Source organism: Metarhizium album (genome assembly GCF_000804445.1).
Source record: "Metarhizium album ARSEF 1941 chromosome Unknown scaffold_1, whole genome shotgun sequence".
Lineage (NCBI taxonomy): Eukaryota > Fungi > Ascomycota > Sordariomycetes > Hypocreales > Clavicipitaceae > Metarhizium > Metarhizium album.
In genome coordinates, this window is record NW_024467575.1 from 706,600 (window position 1) to 733,225 (window position 26,626).

General features: G+C 57.8%; 8 protein-coding genes across 8 annotated transcripts; 3 read left to right on the top strand and 5 right to left on the bottom strand.

Moving 5' to 3' along the window:
• Nucleotides 1-2,822: 2,822 nt before the first annotated feature.
• On the top strand, nt 2,823-6,541 carry MAM_00201 (uncharacterized protein; the record flags this gene model as incomplete). The annotated part of the gene is made up of 2 exons (XM_040819000.1): nt 2,823-2,895; nt 3,114-6,541. 2 exons carry the CDS (start codon nt 2,823-2,825, stop codon nt 6,539-6,541), a joined length of 3,501 nt encoding a protein of 1,166 aa, XP_040682265.1.
• Nucleotides 6,542-7,455: 914 nt separating this feature from the next.
• MAM_00202 (NUDIX hydrolase domain protein) lies at nt 7,456-8,064 on the top strand (the record flags this gene model as incomplete). Its single annotated transcript, XM_040819001.1, has 1 exon — nt 7,456-8,064. One exon carries the CDS (start codon nt 7,456-7,458, stop codon nt 8,062-8,064), a length of 609 nt encoding a protein of 202 aa, XP_040682266.1.
• Nucleotides 8,065-8,307: 243 nt separating this feature from the next.
• Nucleotides 8,308-9,480, bottom strand: MAM_00203 (Glycoside hydrolase, superfamily; the record flags this gene model as incomplete). The annotated part of the gene is made up of 1 exon (XM_040819002.1): nt 8,308-9,480. One exon carries the CDS (start codon nt 9,478-9,480, stop codon nt 8,308-8,310), a length of 1,173 nt encoding a protein of 390 aa, XP_040682267.1.
• An 820-nt stretch (nt 9,481-10,300) lies between these two features.
• Nucleotides 10,301-11,650, bottom strand: MAM_00204 (Beta-lactamase/transpeptidase-like protein; the record flags this gene model as incomplete). Its single annotated transcript, XM_040819003.1, has 1 exon — nt 10,301-11,650. The coding sequence occupies one exon, from the start codon at nt 11,648-11,650 to the stop codon at nt 10,301-10,303; it is 1,350 nt and encodes a 449-aa protein (XP_040682268.1).
• An 859-nt stretch (nt 11,651-12,509) lies between these two features.
• Nucleotides 12,510-15,476, bottom strand: MAM_00205 (arrestin domain containing protein; the record flags this gene model as incomplete). Its single annotated transcript, XM_040819004.1, has 1 exon — nt 12,510-15,476. One exon carries the CDS (start codon nt 15,474-15,476, stop codon nt 12,510-12,512), a length of 2,967 nt encoding a protein of 988 aa, XP_040682269.1.
• Nucleotides 15,477-20,147: 4,671 nt separating this feature from the next.
• On the bottom strand, nt 20,148-22,354 carry MAM_00206 (GTP-binding protein 1; the record flags this gene model as incomplete). The annotated part of the gene is made up of 5 exons (XM_040819005.1): nt 20,148-20,371; nt 20,589-21,386; nt 21,451-21,639; nt 21,706-22,243; nt 22,301-22,354. The coding sequence occupies 5 exons, from the start codon at nt 22,352-22,354 to the stop codon at nt 20,148-20,150; spliced, it is 1,803 nt and encodes a 600-aa protein (XP_040682270.1).
• A 784-nt stretch (nt 22,355-23,138) lies between these two features.
• On the bottom strand, nt 23,139-23,519 carry MAM_00207 (U6 snRNP-associated protein Lsm3; the record flags this gene model as incomplete). The annotated part of the gene is made up of 3 exons (XM_040819006.1): nt 23,139-23,179; nt 23,231-23,342; nt 23,397-23,519. 3 exons carry the CDS (start codon nt 23,517-23,519, stop codon nt 23,139-23,141), a joined length of 276 nt encoding a protein of 91 aa, XP_040682271.1.
• A 441-nt stretch (nt 23,520-23,960) lies between these two features.
• On the top strand, nt 23,961-26,069 carry MAM_00208 (uncharacterized protein; the record flags this gene model as incomplete). The annotated part of the gene is made up of 1 exon (XM_040819007.1): nt 23,961-26,069. One exon carries the CDS (start codon nt 23,961-23,963, stop codon nt 26,067-26,069), a length of 2,109 nt encoding a protein of 702 aa, XP_040682272.1.
• Between the last annotated feature and the right edge of the window lie 557 nt (nt 26,070-26,626).

The window sequence follows — 26,626 nt, forward strand, 5'->3', positions numbered from 1 at the left end:
TTCTTCAGCGCTGTGAGTCGGCGACTTTGTACGGAGCAGTAGCCAGGCCACCACACGGCCGTGGCGCCGCCATTTTCAACAGCCGGCCACCCGGATCATTTGGCATGATTTCGACGATGGCGGCGCGGCTGGCTCCCAACGGAACTGGGAAACGGTGGAAGGGATTGGCCCACCCACCCGACGGCACCGGGGACTGTGGTAACGGTGGAATGGCGCGAGTTATTTCATCTCGAAACGCACTTTATTGCCATTTGCGTCGCCAAGGCTCCGTAGCCATCAGTGCCAAGAAACTTGGCTTGGGTAGTTTTTGGGATCTCCGTTGACAACGACGCCAGCCCGCGCTTGTTGCTACTCGCGCGCAGCGTCGAATCTACCTGCTTGACGTACTTATGTTGGACGGCACTGGCGCCCCAAGCTTGATCCCAGGTGTGAACTACCGAAGCACACACGATGTGGGATGTGGGAACATATGGACGACATGTGTTGTGTGTGTACCGGACAATTCACTGCCGCATGTTCGAGTGTCATCGTCGTTGTCGTCGCCGCCTGGTATCAGGTACGGCCGGACCGGCTTTTTCTTGTGAAACACGTCCCCAATGACACCATGGCCCTGCCGCACCTCTCGTTGTGGACGGTGACAGACGATGCTTCATCATGCATGGCTTGGCGGCTGTTGCTGTTGCCTGTGTCTGATCCCTGGGTTGCCTACCTGGCTCGGTAGGGAGTCGGTCGCTGCCGACTCGAGGTAGGTATTGCGACCTCTAGAGTCTGTGCCAAGCAAGCTCGACAGCATCGAGCGCAAGCAAAACGAAACCCGTTCAGTCTTGGGCAGAGGGCAGCCCGTTCAAGGCACGGTGCACGTGGTCAGTCCCTCGGTCCCCCAGTCCCCTGACGATGGGATCCCAGACGCTGCGATCTTGCGGTCCATGTCGGAGGCACGGAGCTGTGGTCTGGTGACCCGATCTTGTCGTGTGAGTTCGACCAGACGTTTCATCGGCATGTGTCGCGTCCGTTGGCCCCATGGCTTCACCCGTCTGCACAATTTGATATGCCATGCAGTGTGCACTTTTCCGGGGCCTCCTTGCCGAGGCCGTATCAAAACCGAAAGTCTAGACCTGCCGCATTTACCAGACTCTGCCTGCGCCTGCCGGTAGGAAGTATTGTAAGATTGCTCCCTCCGAGCTCACAGGAGAGGCTGGCTACCTTGGTAGTATCGTCGAATTCGAGCCAGCACGATGCTACTGCTCGACTGGGTTTGGCTCATGCATCGGCCCAGCGCACCCCCTTGTCGATGCCCTTCCGGGCACGGCACAGATAGCAAAGAACCAGCAATTGAGCAAGAAGTCTCATTCGTGGCCCTGCTCTAGAGTTGTATTGTACGTCCATCATGGCCGTGGTCCATGGCGTCCCCCCAACCGAGTCGGGGCTCACTACTTTCGGAACGGCTCAAGTGCGTCCTGCTCGCCTGCGCTCACAGCTCTCTCGGTACGGAGTGGACGGGGCCAGGGCCTGGGTTCTCGAGCTGGAGCCGTCTGGTCGACAAGGCACGATACCACGTCGTTAGCACCAGGCCTGAGGAAGTCCGCCGGACATGGCGTACTTGTGCCTGTCGTGCCCTCTACCCTCTACCCGCTACCCGCTACCCGCTACCCGCTACCCTCTACCCTCTACCCTCTACCATCCTCTCGACTCCACTGCCTGCCCGGCCTGGTCATGGTCGCCCGGCCTGATGTTTCTGGTATCTCCTTCTCGTATTACCCAAGTACTCAAGTGCCCGCCAACCGTGCCGAGTAGCACTTTGCACCTTGGTCGTCGGCGCGGCGCCCCAGCAGTCATGTCGGCCGTCATGTCATGCTGGCGCCACCAGGCTGCAGAGGAAGGCCCTGCCTGGCAACCTAGCAGCAGCCTGTCTGGGTCTGGGTCGCCTTGGTCGCTTTGGGCCTGTCTGTACCTGTCTGTTCTCAGGACGCAGGAGCATCGCCGTCCGGGATGGAAGGTGCCAACGCACACTGTCCGCCTGCACTGTGCCATGTTGCCTGTGTCCCGTCTCTTTCCCGCGGCCCTCGTCCAACGCCGCCAAACCTTCTTCCCTCCTCCTTTTCTCCGTCCTTGCCTCTCCGTCTCTCCTTCCCACCTCGAGCAGAATTGGTCTCTGTTGGCGGGACCGACGTGATCTCAATAGACGACTTGCAATGCCTCAATCTGTCGTCGCAGCTGGCACGTCGGATTGACATGCTTCTGTCGGCTGCTGAGCACGCCTCTTCTCTCTAATCCTCTGGGCCTAACCCCTCCAATTACCCAACAAACCTGTCGAAACCCCCCGCCATCCGCCGTCCGTCATCCGTCATCCGTCATCCGCCCGCCACGCCCGCCACGGCGCCTCATCAGTCTCGCCTCTCCTGCCTGCTTGCTGACTGAACCCGACACAAACACGCACACGCACACGCACACGCACACGCACACGCACACCACACACACACTCATAAACTTCGCCGTCAATCTCACACTCACACGCAGACATCACACTCACACGCAGACACACACACGCAGACACTCACTCGCTCTCTGTACTCGTACAGTGCCAGTGCGGCTGCGCACCCGAGTGTCTGTGTCGCCATCATTTCAGTCTACGAGCTCACCCCGCGACCGCAATCCCGCCTCTTGCATTGCAATCCGACACCCAGAGGAAAAAAAAAAGGAGGAAGAGCAGTCCCCAGCCGTCGCCGCCCGTCTCGCGCGACCGTTTTCATTTCCCGCGATAGGACACGCCTGCCATGGTTCTGGACGACTCTGGCCCAAGGCTCTCCTCGCGCTCTTCAACAATGTCGAATCCCACCGCAGCTGCAAGTGCTCCTGCTGCTGGCACCAGCAACCCCCCGCCTGCTGACGACTCTGGTGAGCTCTGAGCCCGCTTTCGCACGACACCTTTGCTTGCACCGCACTGCACTGCCTGCCTGCCTGCCTGCCTGCCCCTCCACTTGTTCCGGCCACGACGTGCCTCGACGCATGCCATCGGGTCACGTCCAGTCACACATGCCGTGTCGGTTCCTCGCCGGTGTCGCTTGATATTTCTGTGCTCATTCGGCTGACCGTTTGATGAACTTGTACTTTAGCCTCTACCATTACTGTAAACACCAAGGCACCTTCCGCCAACTTTCCTCCCCCCAAGACGGATAAGCCTCGTCCGCACGTCTGCGCAACTTGCCAGCGCTCCTTCGCTCGACTCGAGCACCTGAAAAGACACGAGCGTTCCCATACCAAGGAGAAGCCATTCGAGTGCCCCGAATGCGCGCGATGCTTCGCCCGTCGTGACCTGCTGCTTCGCCACCAGCAGAAGCTTCACCAGACATCTACCCCGTCCTCGCGCCCTCGCAATCGACGCGAGTCTGCCAGTGGTGTCACTCCCGCACAGAGCCGACGTAAGAATAGCGTGGCCGGTGTCAACGCCGCTGGATCCGGCACTACCGCGGCTTCGATGCGCCCGAGGGCAAACACCATCAGCCACGTAGATGGTGCTGCGATGCAGATGCTCGCCTCAGCAAATGCCTCGGTGGCGCGGGGCATGGCTCATAGCCGTCACCCGAGCCTGGTTGGACTCCCGGTCCATAACCTGGATCACGTCTTTGGTGGCATGTCTGCTGTTCTGGGCCAGAGAGGACTGCAGCATGGACTCCCCAAGCTGGAGACGTCACAAATCGGGAACAACGACTTTGACGCTGGTGGCCTGAGGACGGCGCCGCCCATGGCCGTCTTCAACCCAGAGTTCGACTTTGAAGGTCTCTTTTTCGGGCCAGCATCTACAATCAACCCCAATGCTCTGCACTACAATGACTCTCCGCAGTCAATGGCCCTGGACCAGACATCTCAGTTCGGTCAAGGTCTGAACGACGTTGCCACGACGCAGCACTTTGATGACAATCTTGACTGGGTAACGGGCTTTGAGCATCAGATGTCATTCAACACCAACGAGCACGTGATAGACGGATCGAGCCCGTCTGCTATAAGCACGACGAGTCAGAGTGGGATTAGCGATGTCATGGTAGATGGATCAAACCACCCGGCCCCAGCTGGGACGAGTACCATGTGGCAACCTTCCGTCATGGGACCCCCGCAAATGCCGAACCCGTTTGCGATGGATTTGAATGGTTCAGTCTTTCCAGACCTCCTTAGTGGTGCTCCATTATCACCTCAGCCAGCTACTCAAAAGATCAATGACCCGTACTTCTCCGCGCCTCCAACTTCGCTGAGCTCGCTGAGCACTTCCGTCGTATCTGGAATAAATTCTCAGCCCCTGAACCCTCCCCTCGGCCTCGACGCCGCACAGGAAACTCCGCCATCCCTCAACGGGGGGAACCACGCCGCGCCTCCCGTGACAACTATAACAGATGCCACCCGGACTGCTATCGTGACTATTCTTTCCCACTGTCTGCCCTTTGGTAGCCGTAAAACCCCTTCTTCATTTTCTTCTCCAGGCTCGCCGTTATCGCCTCAAAGCCAGCCGGGCAGCAGCTCCTCGTCGTACCGGGCTATCGACGTTCCCAGTACCCAGGATCTCCAGAGATATGTCAAGGCTTACTTGACATGTTTTCATCCGCATCTCCCATTTTTGCACCTTCCTACGCTGTCTTTTGACGTGTCTCCCGATTCAATAGGTCGTTTTAATGGCGCAGGCGGCAATGGATGCCTGCTGCTTTCCATGGCTGCATTCGGCGCTGCTTACGAGATGGAACATGCTCAGTCCAAAGACTTGTTTGACATGGCCAAAAAGATTGTCTTTTTTTATCTCGAGGAAAGACGCAAGTCAGATGTCCGCAGAGCCGATGCACGACGGAGCACCATCTCTACAGACTCAAAGGTCCAACAGAACCAGGCGCAATCCAGCACACCGTTGTGGCTCGTTCAAGCTATGCTTCTCAACGTCGTCTACGGCCACACCTGCTCCGATAGAGTGACGAGTGAGATCGCGTCGACACATTGTGCTTCTCTGGTCAACCTCGCCCAGTCTGCCGGCTTAATCAGCCGAGGCAAGGGCAGCGCGCCAACCAAGCAAGATGTCCACATGACTGATACCGGTAGCTGGACGCACGTATCTGAGCAGGAAGAACATGAAAAGTGGCTCCGGTGGAAGTCTATGGAGGAGCGTAAACGCACGGTATACGTCATCTTCATCCTGTCCAGTTTGGCTGTTGCCAGCTTCAACCACAGCCCGGCCTTGAGCAATTCCGAAATATCACTGGACCTTCCGTGCGACGAAGAATTCTTCGCTGCGGAGTCTGGTGACGTCTTTGCCTCACAGGGAGGAGTGGAAGCGGCAAACCACAACCGCCTCACTTTCTTTGACTCACTGGCAGGTCTTCTGCGCACAAGCGAGAGACAACGCTCCGTGGGCAACAGCAAGGCTCAGTTCGGATCACCATTGACCACTGCAGACGCACCTCTGACGAATCTGAGACCCAGCACGTTTGGCTGTTTGGTGCTCATATACGCGCTACACAACTACATATGGGAGACCCGACAACGCCACCCCAGCGGGACGTGGACTGTCGCAGAAACCGAAAAGATGCACGCGCACATCGAACCGGCCCTCATGGCTTGGCAGATCGCATGGTCCAGCAACCCGCAACACAGTATTGAGCGTCCAAATCCGTTTGGCTTGGGACCAATGTCTGCAGACGCGATCCCTCTTCTGGATCTCGCGTACGTCAAGTTGTTTGTTGACTTTGGTCCGGCCAAGGCGAAAGTTTGGCAACGAGACTGGGATGGCATGATCAAGGAGCTGTCCCGAGTCTGCGAGACGCAGGATGAAGCACGGTCGCCAACTTGTTCCGAATCTGGCACAGACCCGTTGTCCAGCTCGGTCATGAACTCCGGATTCATGGACTCGCCGGCGACGCAAAGCTCCCTTAGCGGCATGCATGTTGACAAGTCTTTCGACGGCGAGCAGGAAGCGAATGGTACGGGGCGGAGCATATCACGACGATGCGAGAGATACCTAAGAACAGCCTCCTTCTATGCTGTTGACTCTCTATCCATGTCGGACAAGCTCGGAGTCACGTTTGCGGACAAGACTAGCCACGAACTGCCCATGCAGACTGCTATTTGCGCTGCTGAATGCGCGCAAGTGGTTGCCGGGTGGATGACGATGCTCCAAGAGCGAGTCGGCCCGTACCTAGGTATTGTGGGCCAAGATGATATGGATTTCAGCCAGGTCCCTGCGATTATCCTCTTGGAGGAAGAAGATATTAGGCTTTTGGACAAGGTCAGAGACATTTTGTCGACGGCGGAGCTGAAGATCAATATGCGGCTAGGATCGAATGCTGAAGGCGCGACCAGTGGACATGAGTCTGTCTTATCGCCGGATGGGTTCACTGGCTATGCGTCTCAAATCCTTCGTCTCGCGGCGTGGATGGTAAGCAAATCCGGGGTTTGGCCTGTGACTCATGTTGCGGCTCATGGGCTGGAGACGTATGCGAATCACTTGCGAATGAGGGCAGAAAAGTCGGTGGCAGGGTCCATGCCGCTGTCTATGCAAGACGTATGAATCTGAGCATTGCCCAAGATGGTGTCTTTTCTTGACCTTTGCGAAATCAAACAATGCACGGAGATACTCACCGCGCACACTGCCATGGCTAGAGACGCGCTTTCTCGCGGCACACCGCGTCTTTTGCGTCTATTAGCATGATGTGGCTTTTCCGTTTTTCTACTTTTTGCACCCATGGGATTACCGGCAGGTCTGGCGCACGGTTGGATTGGGCATTTGCTAGAGGCCTGCAGCACCGTTCAAGGCTGCGCCGGCCCGTGAGTGCGTTCACGTTCTTCATGACCCTCATGACCCTCATGACCCTCATGACACAACATGACGTCTCTGTACAAGTACATGAAAGTTACTACTACCTTTTTATTTTTTAGTTTTTGGCGGAAACTGTGGTAGAGGAGAACGACTGGCTAGGTGGCATGCTCGGCTGGGCGGCGCGGGGAGGATTCACATGACTGATTTTCTGTTGCAACAAGACAAGACAAAACTTCCTTACCTAGCCACCGAGAAGTAAGCAGGTCATGGGATGAAGCATCCAAGGCAGAGAGGGAGGGTTCTTTGGGCATTCATGTTTCTGCATCCCTACGACATGGGCTTATGCCTTGGAACAGTTCAATGTTCTGGGCTCGTTTGATGTTTTGTAAATAAGACGGTGAAACGAATGTATATCGCGAACATACAGTGTTCAACCTCTACATCTTTAAATCATATCAGAGGCTTCCTTCCTGATTGGGGTGGGACCCACGTGACCCACCCCGAGTCCGAGTCGGAGCCCCAACTGAGAATAAGGCTGGGCGTTGATTTCCTCGCGCCAACATTCTGCATTCTGCATTCTGCATTCTGCATTCTGCATTCTGGTCAGCGCACCACCCACGACGCCGACCGGTGCCTCTCGTCTACACGCAAGCCCATCCCGCCGAATGGAGCCGGCACGGGACGCAGGCAGACCGCCGCGCTTCGAGGTCCCGCACGACGGGTCCCTGTCCCAGTTCAGGGTGCCCCCCGACGGCTGGATCCGGGCCAACAACAAGCCGTGGGACGGCATCGCCACGGGCGCGCTCGTGTTTGACGCCCGCGGCCGCGTCCTGCTCCTCCGGCGCGCGCGGCACGACTCCATGCCCGGCCTGTGGGAGGTGCCCGGGGGCGCGGTCGACGCCGACGACGCGACCATCCTGCACGGGTGCGCCAGGGAGCTCTGGGAGGAGGCGGGCCTGGCGGCGCGCCGGCTGGTGCGCCTCGTCACCGAGGGCCGTCCCGGGGCCGGCGCGTTCCAGGAGTTCCGCAACAGCACCGGGACCAAGCTGATTGGCAAGTTCCAGTTCGAGGTGGAGGTGGAGGTGGGCGAGGGCCAGGCGGTCAGGCTGGACCCCAACGAGCACCAGGACTTTGTGTGGGCGACGGAGGGCGAGGTCGCGCGCGGCGAGGCCCGGGGCACCAAGATCCCCTTCACCAAGGCGAGCCACAGGGACGTTGTGCTGGAGGCGTTCAGGCTGAGGAGGGCGGCGCAGGGCGCACAGTCTCTACCGTGAGACTCCACTGGTGTTTTGGAGTTTTTCTCCCCCGCCGCGGATGGCGGGAAGGGATACAAGCGGACATGGGAGAGGACACAAACGTTGGGGTCACCCGAGTGCCCTTGTGCAAGTGGACAGGATGGAGGGGGCCCAACAGGTTCTGCTGCCTTCTTGGGGGAGTAGATACATGTGCAAGGGGGGCTTTTTGTGTGTCAGTCTCCCGGACGGACGATGGCAGACATGGCCAGGCTATCCTCGTCTCTACCGCGCAATGTTGCTCCTCATAAGGGCGATGCGCTTCGTGGAATCATCAAAGGCCCCCCGATCCAGCGTCCCGTTCTGCACGGCCCCGACGATCCCGTTTCTCGCCTCCTCTCCCTGCGTAGGGTCCCTCCCGCTCGTGATGATCAACTCGACGCCGGCGGCTGTAGCAGCGACGGCCCTCTCGCCGAAGCCGCCGTAGGCGTCGAGCGATCCAGCCTCGAGGGCGTCGGTGACGGTGACGCCCTCGAAACGCAGCTTTCTACGGAGCTCGTCTCCCCAGAACTTACTCAGGCCGGCCGGTTTGTCATCCACGGCGGAGTACACGGCCCACGAGAACATGACGAGGGCGACGCCGGCGCGGATGGCCTCCTTGTAGGGCGCCTCGTCGACGGTGCGAATGTCGCAGAGGGTCTGGTTCAGCACGACGGGCCGCGCGTCCGTGTTGGCGTCGTGCGGCGCGGCGCCCAGGCCGGGGAAGTGCTTGGCGCAGGCGGCCACGCCCCGGGCCTGCTGGGCGGCGATGAAGGGCACGGCCGCCCTGGCCACCTGGTCCGAGGTGTTTCCAAACGAGCGCTGGTAGAAGTCGGTGAAGTCGCCGGGCTGCCTGTAGATGTCGAGCACGGGCGCCAGGTTCACGTTGCACCCGTAGGTGAGGAGAGTGGCGGCGGCGCCGGCTCCGGCCTTGGCTCCCTCGGCGGCCGGGTCGCTCGAAGCCCCGATCTCCTTGGCGCTGCGCTTGGGCTCTTGGTCCTTTATGCGGCGCACCTTGCCGCCCTCCTGGTCCATCATGACCATGAAGCGGGCCTGGCCCTTGAGGTGCGTCTTGCTCTTGAGCACACGGGGCGCGGGCGATTTCCTGTACGCCTCCTTGAACGCGTCCACGGTCTGCTTCGTGTTGGGGCCGATGTTCTCGGAGAACAGGATGATGCCGCCGACGAGCCCGGCCTCGGTCAGACGCAGCAAGTGCTCCGGCGGCTCCGTGGACGAGTAGGAATACACGACGCGCTGGCCGGCGAGGATGTGCAGCTCGTACAGCCCGGGCGTCTTGCACAGCTCGCGCAGCTCGGGCAGCTCGTCCAGCTCGTCCAGCTTGTCGCAGCTCGTCGCCCGGCTGGCTCCAAGCAACGCCGCGGCGGCCGCCAGCGACTTGAGCATGTAGTTGGGCAGCATCGTGAGGCTCTCTTGTTTCAGAAGAGGGTGGGTGTCTGTCCGTCAGTCTGTTGATCTGAGCCCTCGCCACAGAGTCGGGAAGCAGTGCGTCCTTTTAAGCGCAGCCACGGCAGGGGCTCCCATCAAACCATCTCAGCCGCCTTGATCCGTCCCATGGGCTGTGGTCGTGGCATTTGCGGCCCAGCTGCTCCACCATGAAGACTATTTGAATGGGTTACGCCAACGCAGGACGGCCAGCTTGGATGCCAGCGAATCAGAGGGCATTTCCGCACCGCGCACCGTTGGAGCCAGGCGAAAGAAGTTCGTTTCGCGTTTGTGGGACTGGTTGGGAGGAAAGAAGACGAAACTTTTTTATTTTCCTTGCGGCTGGGTACGCTTGCCGCGGAAAAGGCCATGGATGGATGGGATGTGGTTGGTTGTCGGAAGTTGTGGGGACCGACAAACCTACTCGACTGCCGACCACGTGAGCGATGCGCGAATCGGAATGGAGCTGCCGGTCCGACGACAGAGCAAAGCTTCACCCACCGCTCGTCCGGACAGGGAGTGACGGACTTGCAGAAAGTATGTTTATTAATTGTCTGTCGGGCAGACTCTGCCAGCAGCCAGCTGGCCGCGGACGCACACGCTGCCAAGAGCGGTCTAGGTCCAGGTCTAGCTCGCTCGCCGCCTCGTACGGGCCGCGTTGGAGAGAGAGGAGCAGAAGCGAATCGAGATTTCCGCACCACCACCACCACCACGACCAGCACCGACGACGAGGACGGCACCGTCATGCGCGCCAGGAGCAACGGGCAGGCTGCTACCGCTGCTGCAGAGTCCAGACTCAAACGTCCCTCCCCAGCGCCCTGGCCACCCAGGCGCCCAGCGCCTCCCGCACACCGTTGTTGCTGCTCCATCTCCTCGACGGGTGCACGCGGTTGCTCAGGTGCACAAACAGGGTGCCGCTCGCACGGTCGACGACCATGGACGTGCCGGTGAAGCCCGTGTGGCTCGCGGCCAGCATGTTGGCCATGGGCCCCGCCGTGTAGAACTGGTTCAGCTCGAAGCCGACGGCGTGATGATGCCCGCCCAGGCCGCCGAGGAAGTCGGTGAAGAAGAGGTCGACCGACGCCCGCGACAGGATCCGGCGCCCGCCGTACGTGCCGTTGTTCAGCAGCATCTGGCAGAAGCGCGCCGTGTCCATGGCCGTGGAGAAGAGCCCGGCGTGGCCGGCGACGCCGCCCAGCGCCCACGCGTTCTCGTCGTGGACGCTGCCGCGCACCGGCTGAGGCCGCCGCGGCTCCCCGGCCACGTCGCCCTGCACCGCCAGCTGGAACTCCTGCGCCGCCATGTCCGCGTAGTGCTCGAGCCGGGGGCCCTCGACGTTGCCCCTGTTGAAGAAGGTCCTGTCCATGCCCAGCCGCGTCGTCACGTCCCCGACGAGCTCGTCGAGCCGCCTGCCCGTGACCCTCTGCAGCGCCAGCCCCAGCACCATGAAGTTGACGTCCGAGTACAGGTACCTCGTGCCCGGGCTGTGCTGCAGCCCCTGCGCCGCGATCGCCCTGACCCTCGACTCGTACGTCGGGTACCTGGGATCAAAGAGCCCGGGAACCGGGTCCGCCGCCAGCCCGCTCGTGTGCGTGAGGAGCTGCAGCACCGTCACGCCGCCCTTGCCCCCGGCCGCAAACTCGGGCAGGTACCGGGCCACGCTCTCGTTGAGCGACAGCCGGCCGCCGTCCACGCAGCGGAGCGCCGCCGCCGCCGTGAACACCTTGGTCAGGCTGGCCATGTCGTAGATGGTGTCCGTCGTCGCCGCCTCCTGCTCCCGCGCCGGCAGCGGCGTGCCCTCGGCGCCGTCGACGCCCGCCCACACGTTCCGCTTCCCGAACGCAAAGTGGCTCACGATGGTCCCGTGCCGGGCCACAATCGTCGTGCCGCCCGGCTCTATCGGCACCGTCTGGTTGTACGACCGCCCGCCCCAGTTGCGCCGCTCCGTGAATCCCGTCAGGTTGGCCACCATGTCCTCGAGCGGCCCGGGGAGCATCCCCACCGACTCCGGGCTGCCGTGCTTGAGCACCTCGCGGTTGGCCTTGGTCCTGGTCGTGCCGGCCGTCGCCGTCGCCGTCGCCGCCGCTCCCGAGGCGAGCGCCGCCAGCGCAAGAGAGACGGCGCCACGCACCCTCGAGACGAGCATCGCGGGCAAGCAAACGTCGCAACGAGCACCCGCCACGTGTGTATGTGTCGACGAGATCAAAGATGAGGGGGCGGGATGGAAATCGTGATGGTCAAGAAACCCAACCCATCTCCTCCCGCACCGCACGGCCGACTCACTTATTTATCCATTTCCCACAGTGACCGAGGCACGGTCTCCCCCTCATCACACAACACCTCGCCCGGCAAGGGGGGTCCCCGGGTAGCGTTGCGCCTCGTCGTGGGTCTGACCACGCTGGATTCCTCACACCGCCGCAGGAAAGAACTTGTCCCGTGAACACAGTGTGGTGGCCCAGGTGGTGCTGCCGGGAGCCTGCTGCGGAGCGATTGATTGGTCTTTTGCTGGCAGCAGCTTTGGTGGCATTTGTCGGACATGCCTTCTGGCTAGTTCCCAGCCCATGCTGTGGACGCATCTACTAGTGCATGGCCTAGTCGCCAGATGGTCCACAGGGAACGGCGTCTATGGCCCTATCGAGGCGTCAAAATACACACCACTGCAGCAAAAGAAATCGCCGGCAGTCATTATTTTGCTTTGCTGTGTGCAGACTCTGCCTCTGCATGTACATGGTCACATCTGTCCGGCTCGTCCAAATCATCATCAGTCTTGCGTTACTTGGGGACCGACTCTGCCAGGTCCACATGCTGATAGCCCTTTCCAACGCCTTTGGTCGCTTCCCGTGCAAGTGCAGTATCGATGCAAAACAATACATTACGCCCTCCCCCATCCCACATGCCTTCACTGTTACCCAGTGAAAAAGATTACCAACCACAAATTGCATCTTCCCCTCTCTTTCCAGTGCCCCGAATTGGCCTCGCTCCAGCCCCTGCTCTGCCCAATTCTTTCAGCTGACGGCATTGGCGTCGTCGCTTCCATCGGCCTGCGTCGCCACGTTTGCATGATCCGGATCCATCGGCCGCCGCGAAATCTCGAGACTCCTGCTGGGCATTCGACCGCCTGGGGCTCTGGGATGTGCCACATTGACCCGTCCGCTTCGCTCCAATATTCTCGTGCCCATCTCGTCAGAGTCATCCGATCCTGAATCGTCGTCCTCATTCCTGTAGCCTGCGTTTGCCAGACGAGTAAAGTAATCCGCCAGACCGTCCACGCTCGGGGTTCCAATCACTGCGTCGTATTGCGGAGGCGGTGTCATCAGGGGAGTGTGTGCTGCCCCTTGGTCTTCGGCCAAGACAAGCGGTGGCGGCGCTGCGTCGTCGTCAAACGCTGGCGGGTTGAAGCTGGGCACACGCAACAGGTGAATGGGCCGCGGCTCGCCTTGGATGCCCGAGTCATCCATCGACGGCAAGGCACTACAGCCGTTGGCCATGGGGCTCACTGCCGAGTGCGCAACATGAGCAGCTCGGGGCGATAGCGGGAAACCATCATTACTCGGTTCCGTACCGGGCAGCGCGCCCGTGGATGAGTTTGGCGAACCTTCGTATGGCAACGAAGCCGCGTCGGGGCAGCCACATGCTGACTGCTGAGGCATTTGATGATTGTTGGGACTTGCATAGGCCGGCAGGTTCGTATTAGCCTGAGTTGCCCGGCAGTTGAGGACCGTGAAGGGCGAGTCGATGCTGATTTCAAAGTGCCGGCGCTTCTTCCCCAACGGATCCTCGGGGTCTACGCGACTGATTCTCAGAACAATCTTGATCCAGTGATAGACATTGACACTTTTCCAGCTACAATCTGGATGGAGTCTGAGATCCTTGCTCCTCGCCATCATTTGACACGTTGGAAGCTGGACGTTCGCCTCAATCTCTGTAGACCCCCACATATGCTCCAGGCCAAGGTCAAGATCACCAAGCATGTTGTTGGACGGTTCGGGGAGTGGTTCAACAGCCCTGCCGCGTCTTTGCGCCTCCCGCGTGCGCCTCAGACTCGCAATTTCTCTGGCCTGACGACGCTGGTCCGGCTCGAGCTCACCGCCGCGGACAGTGGTAAGATCTGACGTGGCCCACGACGCATCAAGCGGCTTCCCAGCTGCCTTCTCAAGGAGCAGGATCTTGCGTCCCTGATCCTTTCTCGTGACGCGTTTATCCTTTGTCCAGTACTCGATGGACTCCGTCACGTAAACCTTCAACTTGTGCAGTTGAACCTTGGCGAGTGGAGTGAGCTTGAAAGCAATCGGAATCTTTGAGCCAATGGGGAAGCTCTTCCCAGAGATTACAATATCATAGTGAAGTTGGTCTTCCCATTGCCTTGATATGGAAATTGGTTCGGTTGTCTCCAGAGACATTTGATCTGGCAGTCGCACGACCGAAACCTCCTTGGTGCCATGCAAGTTGGGCTTGAATGCGCCGGCACGGTCCACGCTCGCATGAAGCTCCCACTTGACTGAGCCATATTGCAACTTGATCGTTTCTAGCTGGTGATGATCAATTGGCAGCTCAAACGAGTAGTCGTAAGTGCCTGGATAAAACACCTTGAAGCCCTTGACTTGGGTTCCCGTGTCCAATCCGTTTTCGCTCGTGCCAAAGCTGCGTGACTGTGTATTCTGCAACGACAGTCTCTTGAGCTCCCTTGCCGTCAAGCCACCTCGTGAAGACGACGAGAGCAGCAGGCTGCCGGGACGATGTGACACTGAAAGACTTGTGCTACTTGAGTTTGCCGAACTGGATTTCAACTTGAATGTGCACTGGTTTCCATACTCGCCTTCCCAGCCGTCATGCGTCGCATTAAAAAATGTCAACACCTGCGTTCTCAAGCTTTCTTCCTCACAAACGTCTTGCTTCAAGGGGGGAATGCCCTCGGGCCATTCGGTGCGGGCACGTCCCAGCAACTTTAGCTGCACTGCCTTGATCTTGACATTCTTGGTTACGTTGAGTTGCAGCTTGCCACGCAATAGGGCCGTGCCACCCTGGCCGTCGCTTTGCACATGGCCGTCGTGATCAAAGCCTGTGAGGAAGATGTTGCGTTCGGCAAGGACTATTGAGCAGGTGACGCCGCTGCCGCTTGCGACAGGCTTGGGGACCTCGGTTACGAGTGAGGTGACCGCAGACTTTGCAGAGCGGACAGACATGAGGCTGTTCCGTTGACTTGCGATGTTGTATGCAGCCGGAGAATTGGCGATACTGTTGACCACAGCCATTTCGTCCAAACAGTGTAAGTGTGAGTGAGCGGGCGAGAGTCTTGGGCGATGCTGGTGGGCCTGCTGTGGGATCTGGGCTGCCGAGTCCTGATGTGCGTCGTCATAGGCCGGGGACGCCAGCACCCCTGTCGATGCCGATGGTGTCGCCGCGGGGATAGCGGAGAGCGCCGGTACCTGCGCCTGCCCTGGTGTTGGTGTCAGTGGTGCGTCTCGTAGAGGCGAGCTCTGGGGTGTGTTTGGCGACAGTCCTGAAATTGACGCAATGAGCTTTCCCAGAACAGGTCCGAAGATTTGCGACGACGACGATGTCGATGAGTGGATTCTCTTGTTGTGGAAAATGTTGCTGTTACGGCGGCTGCTGTAATTACTAGTGCTTTCGCCAGTGCCCGGGTTGGCGGCGCCCGAAATCATCAACGGGACTCCCGGGTCAAGATTCGATCTTGATGATGATCTCTCGCCGCGGTTCCTCTGTGTTCGTTCCCTATTGGCTTTTGCGTCGGCGCGTAATTCACGAGGCACGTATCCAGATGGATAGGTCACGACGTGTATGGCGTGGGGTCTTGATCGTCTTGGGCTTATTAGCGGTGTAGGGAGGCACTCTTCTTGAGATGGCGGTCGGCAAATGTCGATGTGGGCCTCGGGGCGGTAGAAAATGCCAGTGCTGTTTGTTTCCAGCCAAGGGCCTGAACGACGTCGACGTTGCTGCCGTGATGCTGTCATTGTGATGTGTTAACAATCTGATTTATGTTGCGGCCGCGACTGCTTCTTCACAGGACCGTGCGGATGGGTTGCTGCAACGCAAACAGGGCGCTGGCCGAGGCTTTGCGAAGTAACGCTCCGAGGCAGCTCATGCAAGCCGGGTTGATGCAGCAATATGGTGATGACGAGCATGAGCCAAGGGGCAGCAAGCAGGGAGGAAGAAAAAAAAAACAATCGGATAAGAAGGGGAGAGGATTGTCTTTTAGCCCGTAACGATTTCCCTGATACAGAATGGGTCTAGAAAACGGCCGAAACGGCACTGGCCGTCATCTCAACCGGATGGGGCAAGGGTTGACTTGGTTGGCTTGATTATAAGAGCAGTTGCTTGGTCAAACTCGGTGTTGATGGGGCGGGCTGTTTATGCAGTCGACGCCAACGTCCCAAGGCCCGAGACCTGAGTCAACTGGTCTTTAAACTTAAGACACAAGGTTGAGCGCATCAAGACCCAAGGTGGAAAGTAAAATTAGACGGTGGAGAGCTTGTGAAGTGTCATTGTCAGGCACCAAACTTGCTGAATGTCTCGGGACCAGGCGCAGCCAGTCGTGAAAATGCTGTACAGGGCCGCAAATTAACGAGGAATAGCGTCGCGGGAGGGTGGTGAGTGAGACTGAGGTGCACCGCCCCAGACAGAACGGAAGATGAGCCGTACCGAGGACTCCGTCGTAATGGTTTCAAGATGCCGCGCTCTGAGCTGCCTTCCGGCTGCAACCAGCTTGTGATGCGAGGCGTCAATTGCCTTTGCACCTTGGGGGCATCTCCGATGCCACGCGGCGTATTAAAGTTTAAAAAGGGGGACTGACTCGATCCCCAGATATGGTGAGGATGCAGCGACGACAACTAGAAACAGCCTTTCGGTGGTGACGTATATGGTTTATAGGCGGACGCAGTAGAGACGTTGCTCGAGTCGTGTGCGCGTGCAATCCAGGCCAACTCGGAGACGGCGTCTGGTGCCAATAAACCGACAAACCCCGAAGCCTCTGCTGACGCGCGTTTGAACAAGGGCCCGCGGCGACTGGCCGGATGGGCAGCCTGTACTCTGTGCAGGGAGGGAATAGCAAAGCCAAGATCCGAGAGACGAGAAAGTCAACGGATCGAAAGAGGCCGAGGGAGTGAGGCCAGGCAAGGCAAGGGGGGCCCTCGAGTTTGGTTCCAAGGGCAGAACGAGAACGGCAAATTGCATGTGTGTAGCTGAGCTGGCGAGACAGGACTGAGGGAGCAGGACAGGAGGGAAAAGGAGAGGGGAGAAAATAAAAAGAAAAAAACTTTTTAGACGCTAGAACTCTGGCGCAATACATCATTCATTACTCACAATTCTACTTTCCGCTGGCTAATCCGGGGAGAAATGGATCGGGGCAGCAGCTGACGGCAGGTGCGATGCAGAGATGAAGGAAGGGACGACCGTGTCAGAGGACATGAGGGCTCGACACTAACCAAGCTGTCACTTCAAAACTCTGCTGGAACAAGAGGCTTCGAACGGACGCGGAGTCTGCGACGGCGGACGGTGCTACTCGTGCAGGACGAGAACAAAAGGAACCAAAAGGTAAAATGAAACCTGGTTCGTGTATCGTCGTATACCTTCAATCGCACGCTGAACAGGGGCCAGGAAGGGAACCGAGTCTGTTCCGAGTCCGACTACGTCAACGATGCCGCTGCACACACTCTCCCTCCTCCCCCTCGGACATGGGCTGACAGGGGAGACAGGACAAGGGTCGAGCGACAATGGATCTGGGGTCAGATGCGGTCAGCTATTGATGGGGCCGGCACGACGAATTAGTAAACCCTCCCATAAGCCAAGCACCAAGCACATGCCTGTTTGTCACCTCGACGGCTTGCCCACGCTCCGCAAATGCCGGCGTCGCGTCGCATTGACGAGTGGAGAGAGGGGATGCCGACCAAATCTCTTGCGAGCGCTTGTATCCAACTCGAGTCGAGCCCAACTAATAATAAACAAAGGCCAAGCCTGTCGGCACGAGGCCTGCATGACGCGAAACACGAAACTCGGCACAATGCCACTTGGCTTCACCAAGCAACCAAGCAGTAGCAATAGACAGCACGGCAAATCAGGGTCGCCTGATGGCGATGGAAGTACTCACCAAAGCTCTCTGTTCCGTATTTCGCTCGATAGTCGAGAGAGGGATGCGCCACGGTAAACTCGGCTGCCGGCGTGAGTTTGGGCTCCAGCGCCACGGAGAGGCAGAGGTGCTTTGCTTTGCTCCAGCTCAATACAGAACTGAGCTAAAAGGAAGTATAAGGCAAAGGCGTTGAAAAAGGCAAGTTGAACAGCCTGGGTGGCTTGTTTGCTCGCAAATTGGCTGCAAAGTTCAAGCCAAGTTACCTTCCCGATGGATACTTCGAAACGCGTCGCCACAGGCTTTGGGCAGGGGCTGCAGGGCTTGATATACCTCTCTGTTCTAACTTCTCGGTGCAAGATGCGTGCCTCAGCTCTGGTTACGTAGTTGATGCTATTTGGTGCAGACCATCGCCGACAGCCTCAGTCCATGGAGCGAAAGAAAGAAAAGGCTAACGACTTGGGTAGTGAGCAAATCCCGATGGACACTAGTTTTTGCACCGCGATCGATCTGCGATGTGTACTGCTACTGCTATTCCCTGCCATCAGTGGTTATGAAAGAAGCGGGTCGTGGACAGCCGCCGTCCGTAATTGTCGAGGGCTTGCCGTTTTGTCCCGTCTGGGAGAAGTGTTGCGAAGCTTTGGTGGCGCGGTGCCGGCGCCAATCCGCCTAAGGTTGAGCATCCGACGAGCAGCTCACCGTTGGTTGAGAGTGTGTTTTCCGGCTGCAAACCAGGATGAGTTCTCAAATGATCAGTAGCCTACGCTAGGCGTCATTATTGATTCATCATTCACACTGATTCCGTCGACGAGACTAATACCGCGTGGCAATCCGCATTGCTGACGAAACGCCATCCAACCTGTGGCAGCCTCCTTTCTCGACGCAGAACAGCACAAACCGCGCATTAGACAGCCATGACAGCTCGCTTCGAATGGTTTTTGATTCATGGTTGCTCAAACTGTACGGGGCAACTTGCGAACACCATACGGACCAGCTACAGCCGAGAAAGGGGCTCATTCTCCGGCTGCTCCGCCGCTGTATGCCACCCCGTCTGTGGCTCCCCTCCCTCACAAAGACGAATACGACTCCAGCAAGCCGAGCTTTGTCCCGTGACTCCCGTCACGTCACCTCATGTCGTGAGCTGCGACGCCGCAAGATCCGAAAGAGCCGAGTTGCGAGCGCCCTGACCGGGTAGCCTTTGTTCTCCCCCTACACTGAAATCGCAAGACCCCTTATTCTGATACTATACTACTATGTACGACCGTGTGCGGCAAGGGCCCAAAGCCCAAAGCGCATTGTGACCAGTGTGAACCTGGTTTCCTTGGTCCTAGTCTCTTGGACAAGGGTTCACATGTTTCTGCACCATGGTCAATCGCGCGCGAACAGGCTGCCCTCGCCACGGTATACTAATATTCCGGCTGAGTGAAGGGGAAAACCCCCCGCCCAGCCAAGGGGAAGTCTTCCGCCGTTATTATTGCTCGTTCCAGCATGTGCTTGCCGCTCCGCCACGGCATTATGCGCATAGCGCCATGCAAGATGACTCACGCCTCACTCGCGATCTCGTTATACTACCAGCAACCTTGTTCGTTTGGTTTGGGTCCTGCAAATTTCCACGGCACTGGAAGGGCATCGAGCCCGCATTACACGCCTGGCTCCAGTCGCATGACCCGGGCTACTTGCATTGACAGAGAATGCCTATATGCGTACACGGACTCAGACGACATCCCTGGACAAGTACGTCATTATCCGGGATTCCGGGGCTGCCGTCGCCCCATCGACAACCCTGCGTCATTACTTTGAAACGACGTCAACAACAGTGGCGCCCACGATGCAGAAAGAAAAAGGCCCTAGACGGCCACGAAGGTTACGCGACTCCATGGTGCGGAACTCCAGACGTGAAGGAAGTATGCCGTGGCTCGCGCGCTCGCAGTAACGGGTCGGTATGTTTTCTCGACGCAACAGCGCGTCAAAGGACGCGCGGACACTGGGGAGGCCAAAGCGGGCTTGATAAATGTTTTAACCCCGTATGCTGCAACATGTTGGACATAGAATGGCAAGGCCCAAGGAACACATGACATGGAATCCACTGGGGCTGAGTCCTGAGTCCTGACGCCTCCACCAGCGCCATGGTTTCTCTGTGCCGGGGCTGGGCACTACTTGGACATGGAGATGAAGCTATTCAAGGGGGACAAAACATATATATTAGAAGAAGAAAAAAAGGATGCAGTCTGGCTGAATCTCCCGTCTTCCGTTTTCTTTTTTTGCTCAAAGCACCCCGCACACATTGTTGTACGTAGATCTGCGCCCCGGCATACGGTCATGTAATAATTACATTTAAAACCGATTAGGGCGCAAACTACAGCCAAGAAATGGAGGTAGACCTGTACAAAGCCAGCCATTGACAAGGAGGGATGGCAATGACAAAGTCTCTTCCATCACGTGCTGACAGCAACTCAAAACAGAAAACAGGCCGCCGCCAAAGTCCACGTCGTGACAGACAAAAGAAATTGTGCCAGACAGAACCCAGTGTTTGGCAAACTAGTGGCTGGCTGGCGTACGGGCTCTACGCGCTGACCTGGACCTGCCGGCCCGCGGGAGGCTTGTCCTGGTCCTTCTGATCGTCGTCGCCATTCGCGGGCTTCCCCGTCAACGGGCGGTCAGGGTCATACCCGACAGCCTTCACAATGCCCAGGCCTTTCGTACGGCCCTCGCGGAACAGCAGCCTGTCGCCTGGCGCAAGGTACTCGGGCCGCTGGACGAACTGGAATGCAACCGTGGCCCTGTCCCCTGTCCGTATCAACTCCCTGTCGATGTCGATGATGGCACAAGTCTGCGAGACTGGCCCGACGTGGAGCATTGCCTGGTACTTTTTCTTAATAGTGGTTGCGTGGGATAGAATCAATACTATTGGAGGATGGAGAGGAAAGAAGAAGAAGAAGAAGAAAGTCAGTACTCGCGCTAGTAATATCGCTCGACTGCTCCGAGGCGGGCGTGCATTTCTCACCTTCTGCAATGAATTCTCTGTGAACCTTGGGGCTCGGCCCGCCCTCCACCTTGGGAAGTACAACCATGCCCTTGCGCACGTCTCTACGCTTCACCTTCTTCAGCGCGAATGAGGCAGACTGGCCAGCAACAGCGGCGGGCACACGTATTCTCTTGCGCTCGATCGATCGAATGGCTGTCGGTGTGAATTGTCCCAGGGAGTCGGGGCCAATCAAAACGTTGTCTCCCTCATGAATCATGCCGGACTTGACGATTCCAGAAACGACGGTTCCTGTAAAGGGCACCGAGAACGTGTCGTTAACATGAAACTCGAACGGCGCATCCGTGTTGTACTTTCCGTGGTGAGGAAGAATATTCAGAAACGTCCGGACCAAATTCAAATTTTCCCCCGTCACATTGGAAACCTGGAACACGGGACATATTCTCTGGCTGACAAACTGCGTAGCCGTGTTGATACACTCCTCGCGGTTCTTGATAAAGGTAGGAACCTTGCGGGCCCCGGGGCTCCTCATGATCTTGGTGATCTGGGTAATGGTCTCCTCGAGAATATTTGGAGGACAAATGTCGATCTTGGTGATGATCACCATGACGGGGACGTTGAGAGCGAGGGCAATTCCCAGGTGCTCTTTGCTCATCCCAACCAGCCCGTTGTTCGCGGCAACCATCAGGAGACAGTAGTTTGGGCTGCTGGAAAGCAGTCCGAAGACTGTTGTTCTCAGGTATTTCTCATGGCCAGCCAAATCGCTTAAGGTGATTACCTTGGCACTTCGCTTGCCAATGTCCTCCCACGATAGTTTTCCTATCACAGTCATGAGTACAGTGTCAGATGAAGGAGGCTTCCAAGGCAACAGAGGGCCGCTTACTTCCCGGGGTATCAGAAGTGACTACCTGGCCAACACTGTCGAAGCCCATAATCTCCATTCCGACGGAACTCGTTCGGCCACTTTCGATTTCATGCTTGTGGCGGAACAGATTTACACGCGCTTTGCCTCTGCCGTCATCCAAGTCACCCTTTACCAGCACTCCGAGCATGGAGCTCTTCCCAGCATCAACTAAAGGACCGGAATCAGTTCCCTACGTGTTTTTACCCGTGATATTTACTGTGGGGGCTGACTTACCGTTACCAACCACCGCTATTCTAGTCTCGATAACGTCCTCAACGTTCGTAGGAATTCTTCGTATAAGAATCTTGCCGCTGCACCCGCCTCCCTTGTCGGGCCTCTTGATCGTGCCCTCTGCCTCGAGTTTGCCACCGACGTTCTTGGTCAGAAGGAGTTCACAAGCAGCTCCTGCGGCCTTTGCCGCGTCCACCAATCGTTTGTGCGCCGCCCTCCAGTCATTGACGGCCAAGTTCATTGAGTCTCCGTTGTTTTCAAAGCCCAGCTCGAAAACGGTCTCGCCCATCCCCTCCTCAATTCGGTCAGCAATTAGATGACGGAGCTTCTCAAATGTCTGCTCATCCGTGCCAAGGACGAGATCTCTGAGGGGTATCCTCGGTGCAGTGTCTGCCAGGTCAAGATGATCAAACAGTTCATCCAATTCTTCATGATGCTCGGCGTCATGGGCATGCGACCCGGCGTCAACGTTGGTCCGTCTTGACGCAGGAAAACGGAGGTTCTGCTGCTGCTCCACGTACTCGGCAAAGTCGCCCAGGGCCTTGTGTTCTTGTGAGACCAGCTTCGACCACGACTCGGTGGGCTATGTAGAACTCACAGACTCGCCCTTGCGCTTTTCATGCGCCAGTGCCTTTGTGTTCTTGTTGGACATGGCCATTCGTTGGGCGACACGACCGGGCCAGGTTACATCAATATTCGAGGTATCATTGGATTCTCTTCTTCTCTGCAGCAGTAGAGGAGGAGACAGGAGAAGAAACACAACAAGTCTTGAGGCTTTGCTGGTGGGAGATATGAATAACTCTGACTTGGATTATTGAGTCACGGCTTTGGCAAGTTGACTCCGTCTAGCTGCAAGGAGTCATACATGGACCAAGTTGCAATCGATTCCTGGTCGTGGGGCGAAACAACTAGTTACGAGTTAGTAGCATCCGGAAGCCAGGCGTTATCGATAAGGATCGGGCAGCACGTCTGCCCCGGCATTCCTTTCCTCTGGACCCGGTATTCATACACGCACCAATCAATGACCGGTCTTGCCCACAGACAACTAACTACCTACCCTACGCACTGGTCATGTTTTGCAGCAGAGGCTGCGGACAGAAGTAATTGGAATTTTACCATTTTTTGTTCCTTTACCTTCTTGAAAAGTCAGATCCCCCTCCAATACCAGCGACTAACATGGCCAGCCAGGGAATACGAGCAAGGACTCCGAAAGCTAGCCCCCAACCAGGTCTTTGGCTCATGCTAAGACTCACAAACCTTGGACTGTGGTTCCCGCTCAAACGATCGCATGCTGACTCTCCCAGGCCAACGAGGCTCTTTGATGGCTGCCGGAGTTACAAGCGTGATGAGAGGTTGTGACGATGAATCAAGTCATGAACCTATTCGTCGATGCCAGGTGTTCTCTGTCAGAGGCCCACGCCCCGTCGCCACACAGATCAGAAAGCAACCTGGGGTGATATTAAAACAACGCTGTCTCCTTTGCTTTCATGTCAGCGCAAGCGGCGGCTCTCACAGCATCATGACTTACCCCTGACAAAGAGCATTTCTGACTTGCGGTTGATCGTCTCCTCGTCCTCGTCGACTGCGTAAATAGTTTCCTCGACCTCACCGAGAACCAGGTTGCAATGGCTGTCATAGGCCTACAGTGTGTCAATCATGGCATCCACGCATAATCAGCTTTCGCAATCCCTCACATGAAGCTTGCCCTTGAGCTCGCGGTCACCCCTGAGCTTCACGAAGACCACCTCGTTCAGCAGCAGCCGGACGAGGTCGAGGGGTTCAGAGACGTGACCGGCGTCATCGCCAGTGTCGGCCATCTTGTGCGAAATCGACGAGCAGCTTGTTTCCCTTTGAGACAAAAGACTTTCCGGCGTCGGGCTACCAAGGCTGCGCGCGGTTCCCTGGGTCGGCGCGTCAAGTTGAACGCTTGAGTCGGTGTCGATGAGAGGCGATGCGTACGGGGAGTGAAAAGGTGGAAAATCCTCGGGTGCTTGGCATGCATGGCACAGTTGACAACAGGGGCCTGTTTAGCACTCCGCAAGCGCGGGGGGACCGCAAAGCCAGCCCCTCGCTCAGTGTCAATCAATGGCATCGGGGGCCTTGCTGCCCCTCCAATCGGTCCCCGTCATTCGTCGTCTCCACCTCTCGGCGCGGCAGGCGCGAGCCGTCATCCAGATGCACTTTTGTCCGGCCACCTCGACCTCTTGTTCATCCTTGGCTGCTCGGCGCGGATTGCTGGAGGGGCTCACCTCGAGACAATGGCCCTGAGGAGACCTCTCTGGTTCAAGGCGAGCTGGAATCGGCTGCCTGCCGCGAGCCCGTCTCGGACAGACAGCCCGGTCCGACGTGCCGGTTCCAACTCCAAACTCCTCAGCCGGGCACAACCTCGACAACGACGACATCTGGCCTCCCATGCACCAACGGCTGCCGCGACACCTCCTCACCAGCATCACCTCGCCGGATTGATGCCCCCTCGTCAACGCACAGAGCTTGACCGCGTGTTGAGTGCGGTGCAAACCCAGGGTCCTGAGCTGCTGCGCAAGGCATTTCTCCAATGGACCAGAATCCTCGGCAACACCAGCTCGCCCCTCAACGACGCTGCTGTCAGGCAGGCGCAGGAGCTCCCGGGCCCATCATTCTCCGAGATACTACGCAGCATTGACCCTCTGCTGGCGCCAAGACAACACGATGTCGCCCATGGGCTCAACCTGACGCAAGGCCTGACCGAGCTTACCGACGCCGGCAAGTGGCTCGACGAGTTTGGAGTCCGCAATAACCATGTCCAGGTGCTACGCGGCATCAAGGTGCTCGTGGAAGTTCGCAAGCGCTCACGCCACGGCCTGACACCAGCTGACTTTGACGTCTTTCTGCGATGTGCTGGCGCTGCCGTCGATTACCAGGCAGCCAAGCGCTTCTGGGCCACCATGCCTGCCTTGGGCCTACAAGATTCCCGAACCTCCAGGACCTGGACGGAATTCATCAAGTCTCGCTTCATGATCGAACCCACCTACTATCAATGGGACCGCTCACGTGTGGCCGTCATGGCCCGAGACCTGTACAGAAACCGCGCTCCTCTTCCCATGGCCAAGTTGAAGCGCTTGGACAGCCTGAGACACTGTATCAACGCGTTCAAGAAGGAGCCCTGGAACCGAAGGCGAGATGAACCGGACGAGGATATGCGACGCCTGTTCCGTCGACGAATTGATTACCGCGGCTACAGGGGCCACTGGATCCGGGCCTTGTTCTACGGCCACGACGTGGACGAAGAGCTCCTCTGCGCATCTCTCGTGGCCTTTGCCCGATCCAGCTCCCTGCATTCGATCAAGACCCTGATTCTCAAAAACTACTACGGCATCATCATCGAGGAAGACGCCGAATCCAACCCCGGCATCCCCCAGATTTCAGGCGGAGTCGACCTCCCTCCACACTCACCCATCAAGCCCACCGCCAGGTTCCTCCATGCCGTCGTAGAAGCGTTTGGTTCCATGTCACACATCCCCCTGGGCATGAAGCTCCTCGACTTTGTCTCGCGACGATACAATGTCCCCATCCGCCACGAAACATGGTCCAATCTCCTCAACTGGACCTACCTCTGCGCCTCCAAGCCCTTCAGGTCCATGAGGAAAATCCACGGAGACTTCCCATCCACGGCCACGTCCAGCGCCGACGTCCGAGAAGTCTGGAAGGTCATGACGTCCCCGCCATACAATGTCACCCCGTCATTCGACGACTACGACATCTACATCAAGACGCTCCTCGCGCAGCGCTCCTTCGGCCGCGCCCTCACCCTGGTAAGAAACGACATCCTGCCCTTCTACGAAGCTGCCGTCAGCGACCACGAACTCGCCATCCAGGACGAAATCTTGCAAAATGATCTCGGGCCCTCCCCTCAGGCCACCCACCGTCGCCACCAGGCAGAAGTGTACAGGGACTACGTGTACCACCGCATCTCGGGCTGGTTCTACAAGCTCCTCAAAACCGCCTCCTCAAACAAGGGACATCGCGACGGACCCGTCATGAGAACCATGATACCAGACCTCTTGGTCGAGTTCGCCGATTTCTTCCCCCATCGGATCCGGTACCGTACTGCCCAGGGCATCGTGAGAATTGACCGCCCAGAAGCCATTCGCCGCTTCGAGTGGACCCGAGACTGGCGGGAGACGTTGGCGCAGAAAAAGGCTGGTATCCACGTTCGCGACATAGACGGCGCCGACGAGCCCGACTTTGCGTATCCCGAGGCGCCTGTCCTCAGGGTGCTGGAGTCGCGGCGCACCCCTCGGAGGAGAATGGCCAGGCTGGGGATGGCGCCCGAGAATGCGAACTCAACAGCGTGGTGGCATCAGCTCGAGGAGGAGCTTGTCCTGTAAGACGTGCGGGCATGTATGTATTCTGGAAGCATTTGCGCCATGGAGCATGGAGCACGAGCATACAATTTGCGTACCAGTAAGGCGCATCATACGTCATGGCACAGGCTAGCACGCATGTGCCTAGAGTTTTGCATGTTCAAGATGATGTCACTTCATCATGAAGACTATTTGACTGCCATCGTGATAGTACATTTCCGATCGTCATACAAACGAAAATGCATAATTGTTCACATTCTGTGTTCTGTGCACCGTCTCACCGTCTCTCGTCTGCCATGCCTCGTTGCAAAAGCAGCATATTTCCATTCGGGCTATCCAGCCCCAACCAGCAATCAGAAACAAATAGTCATAACTACCCTGTTGTGCAGCCTGGTGTTCGCTTCACCTTGGCTCATAAATTGCAGACCCATTTCCCCAACGACATACACTTCGACCCCTCCCCTTCCCTTGAAGCGCATACAAGGGCGAAAAGACCTCCCTTGTCATCATACATGGTCCTGTGATCCCCCTTCAGTTCGTGTACGCGTTGATGAAAAGACAGATAGACAAAAAGAAAAAAA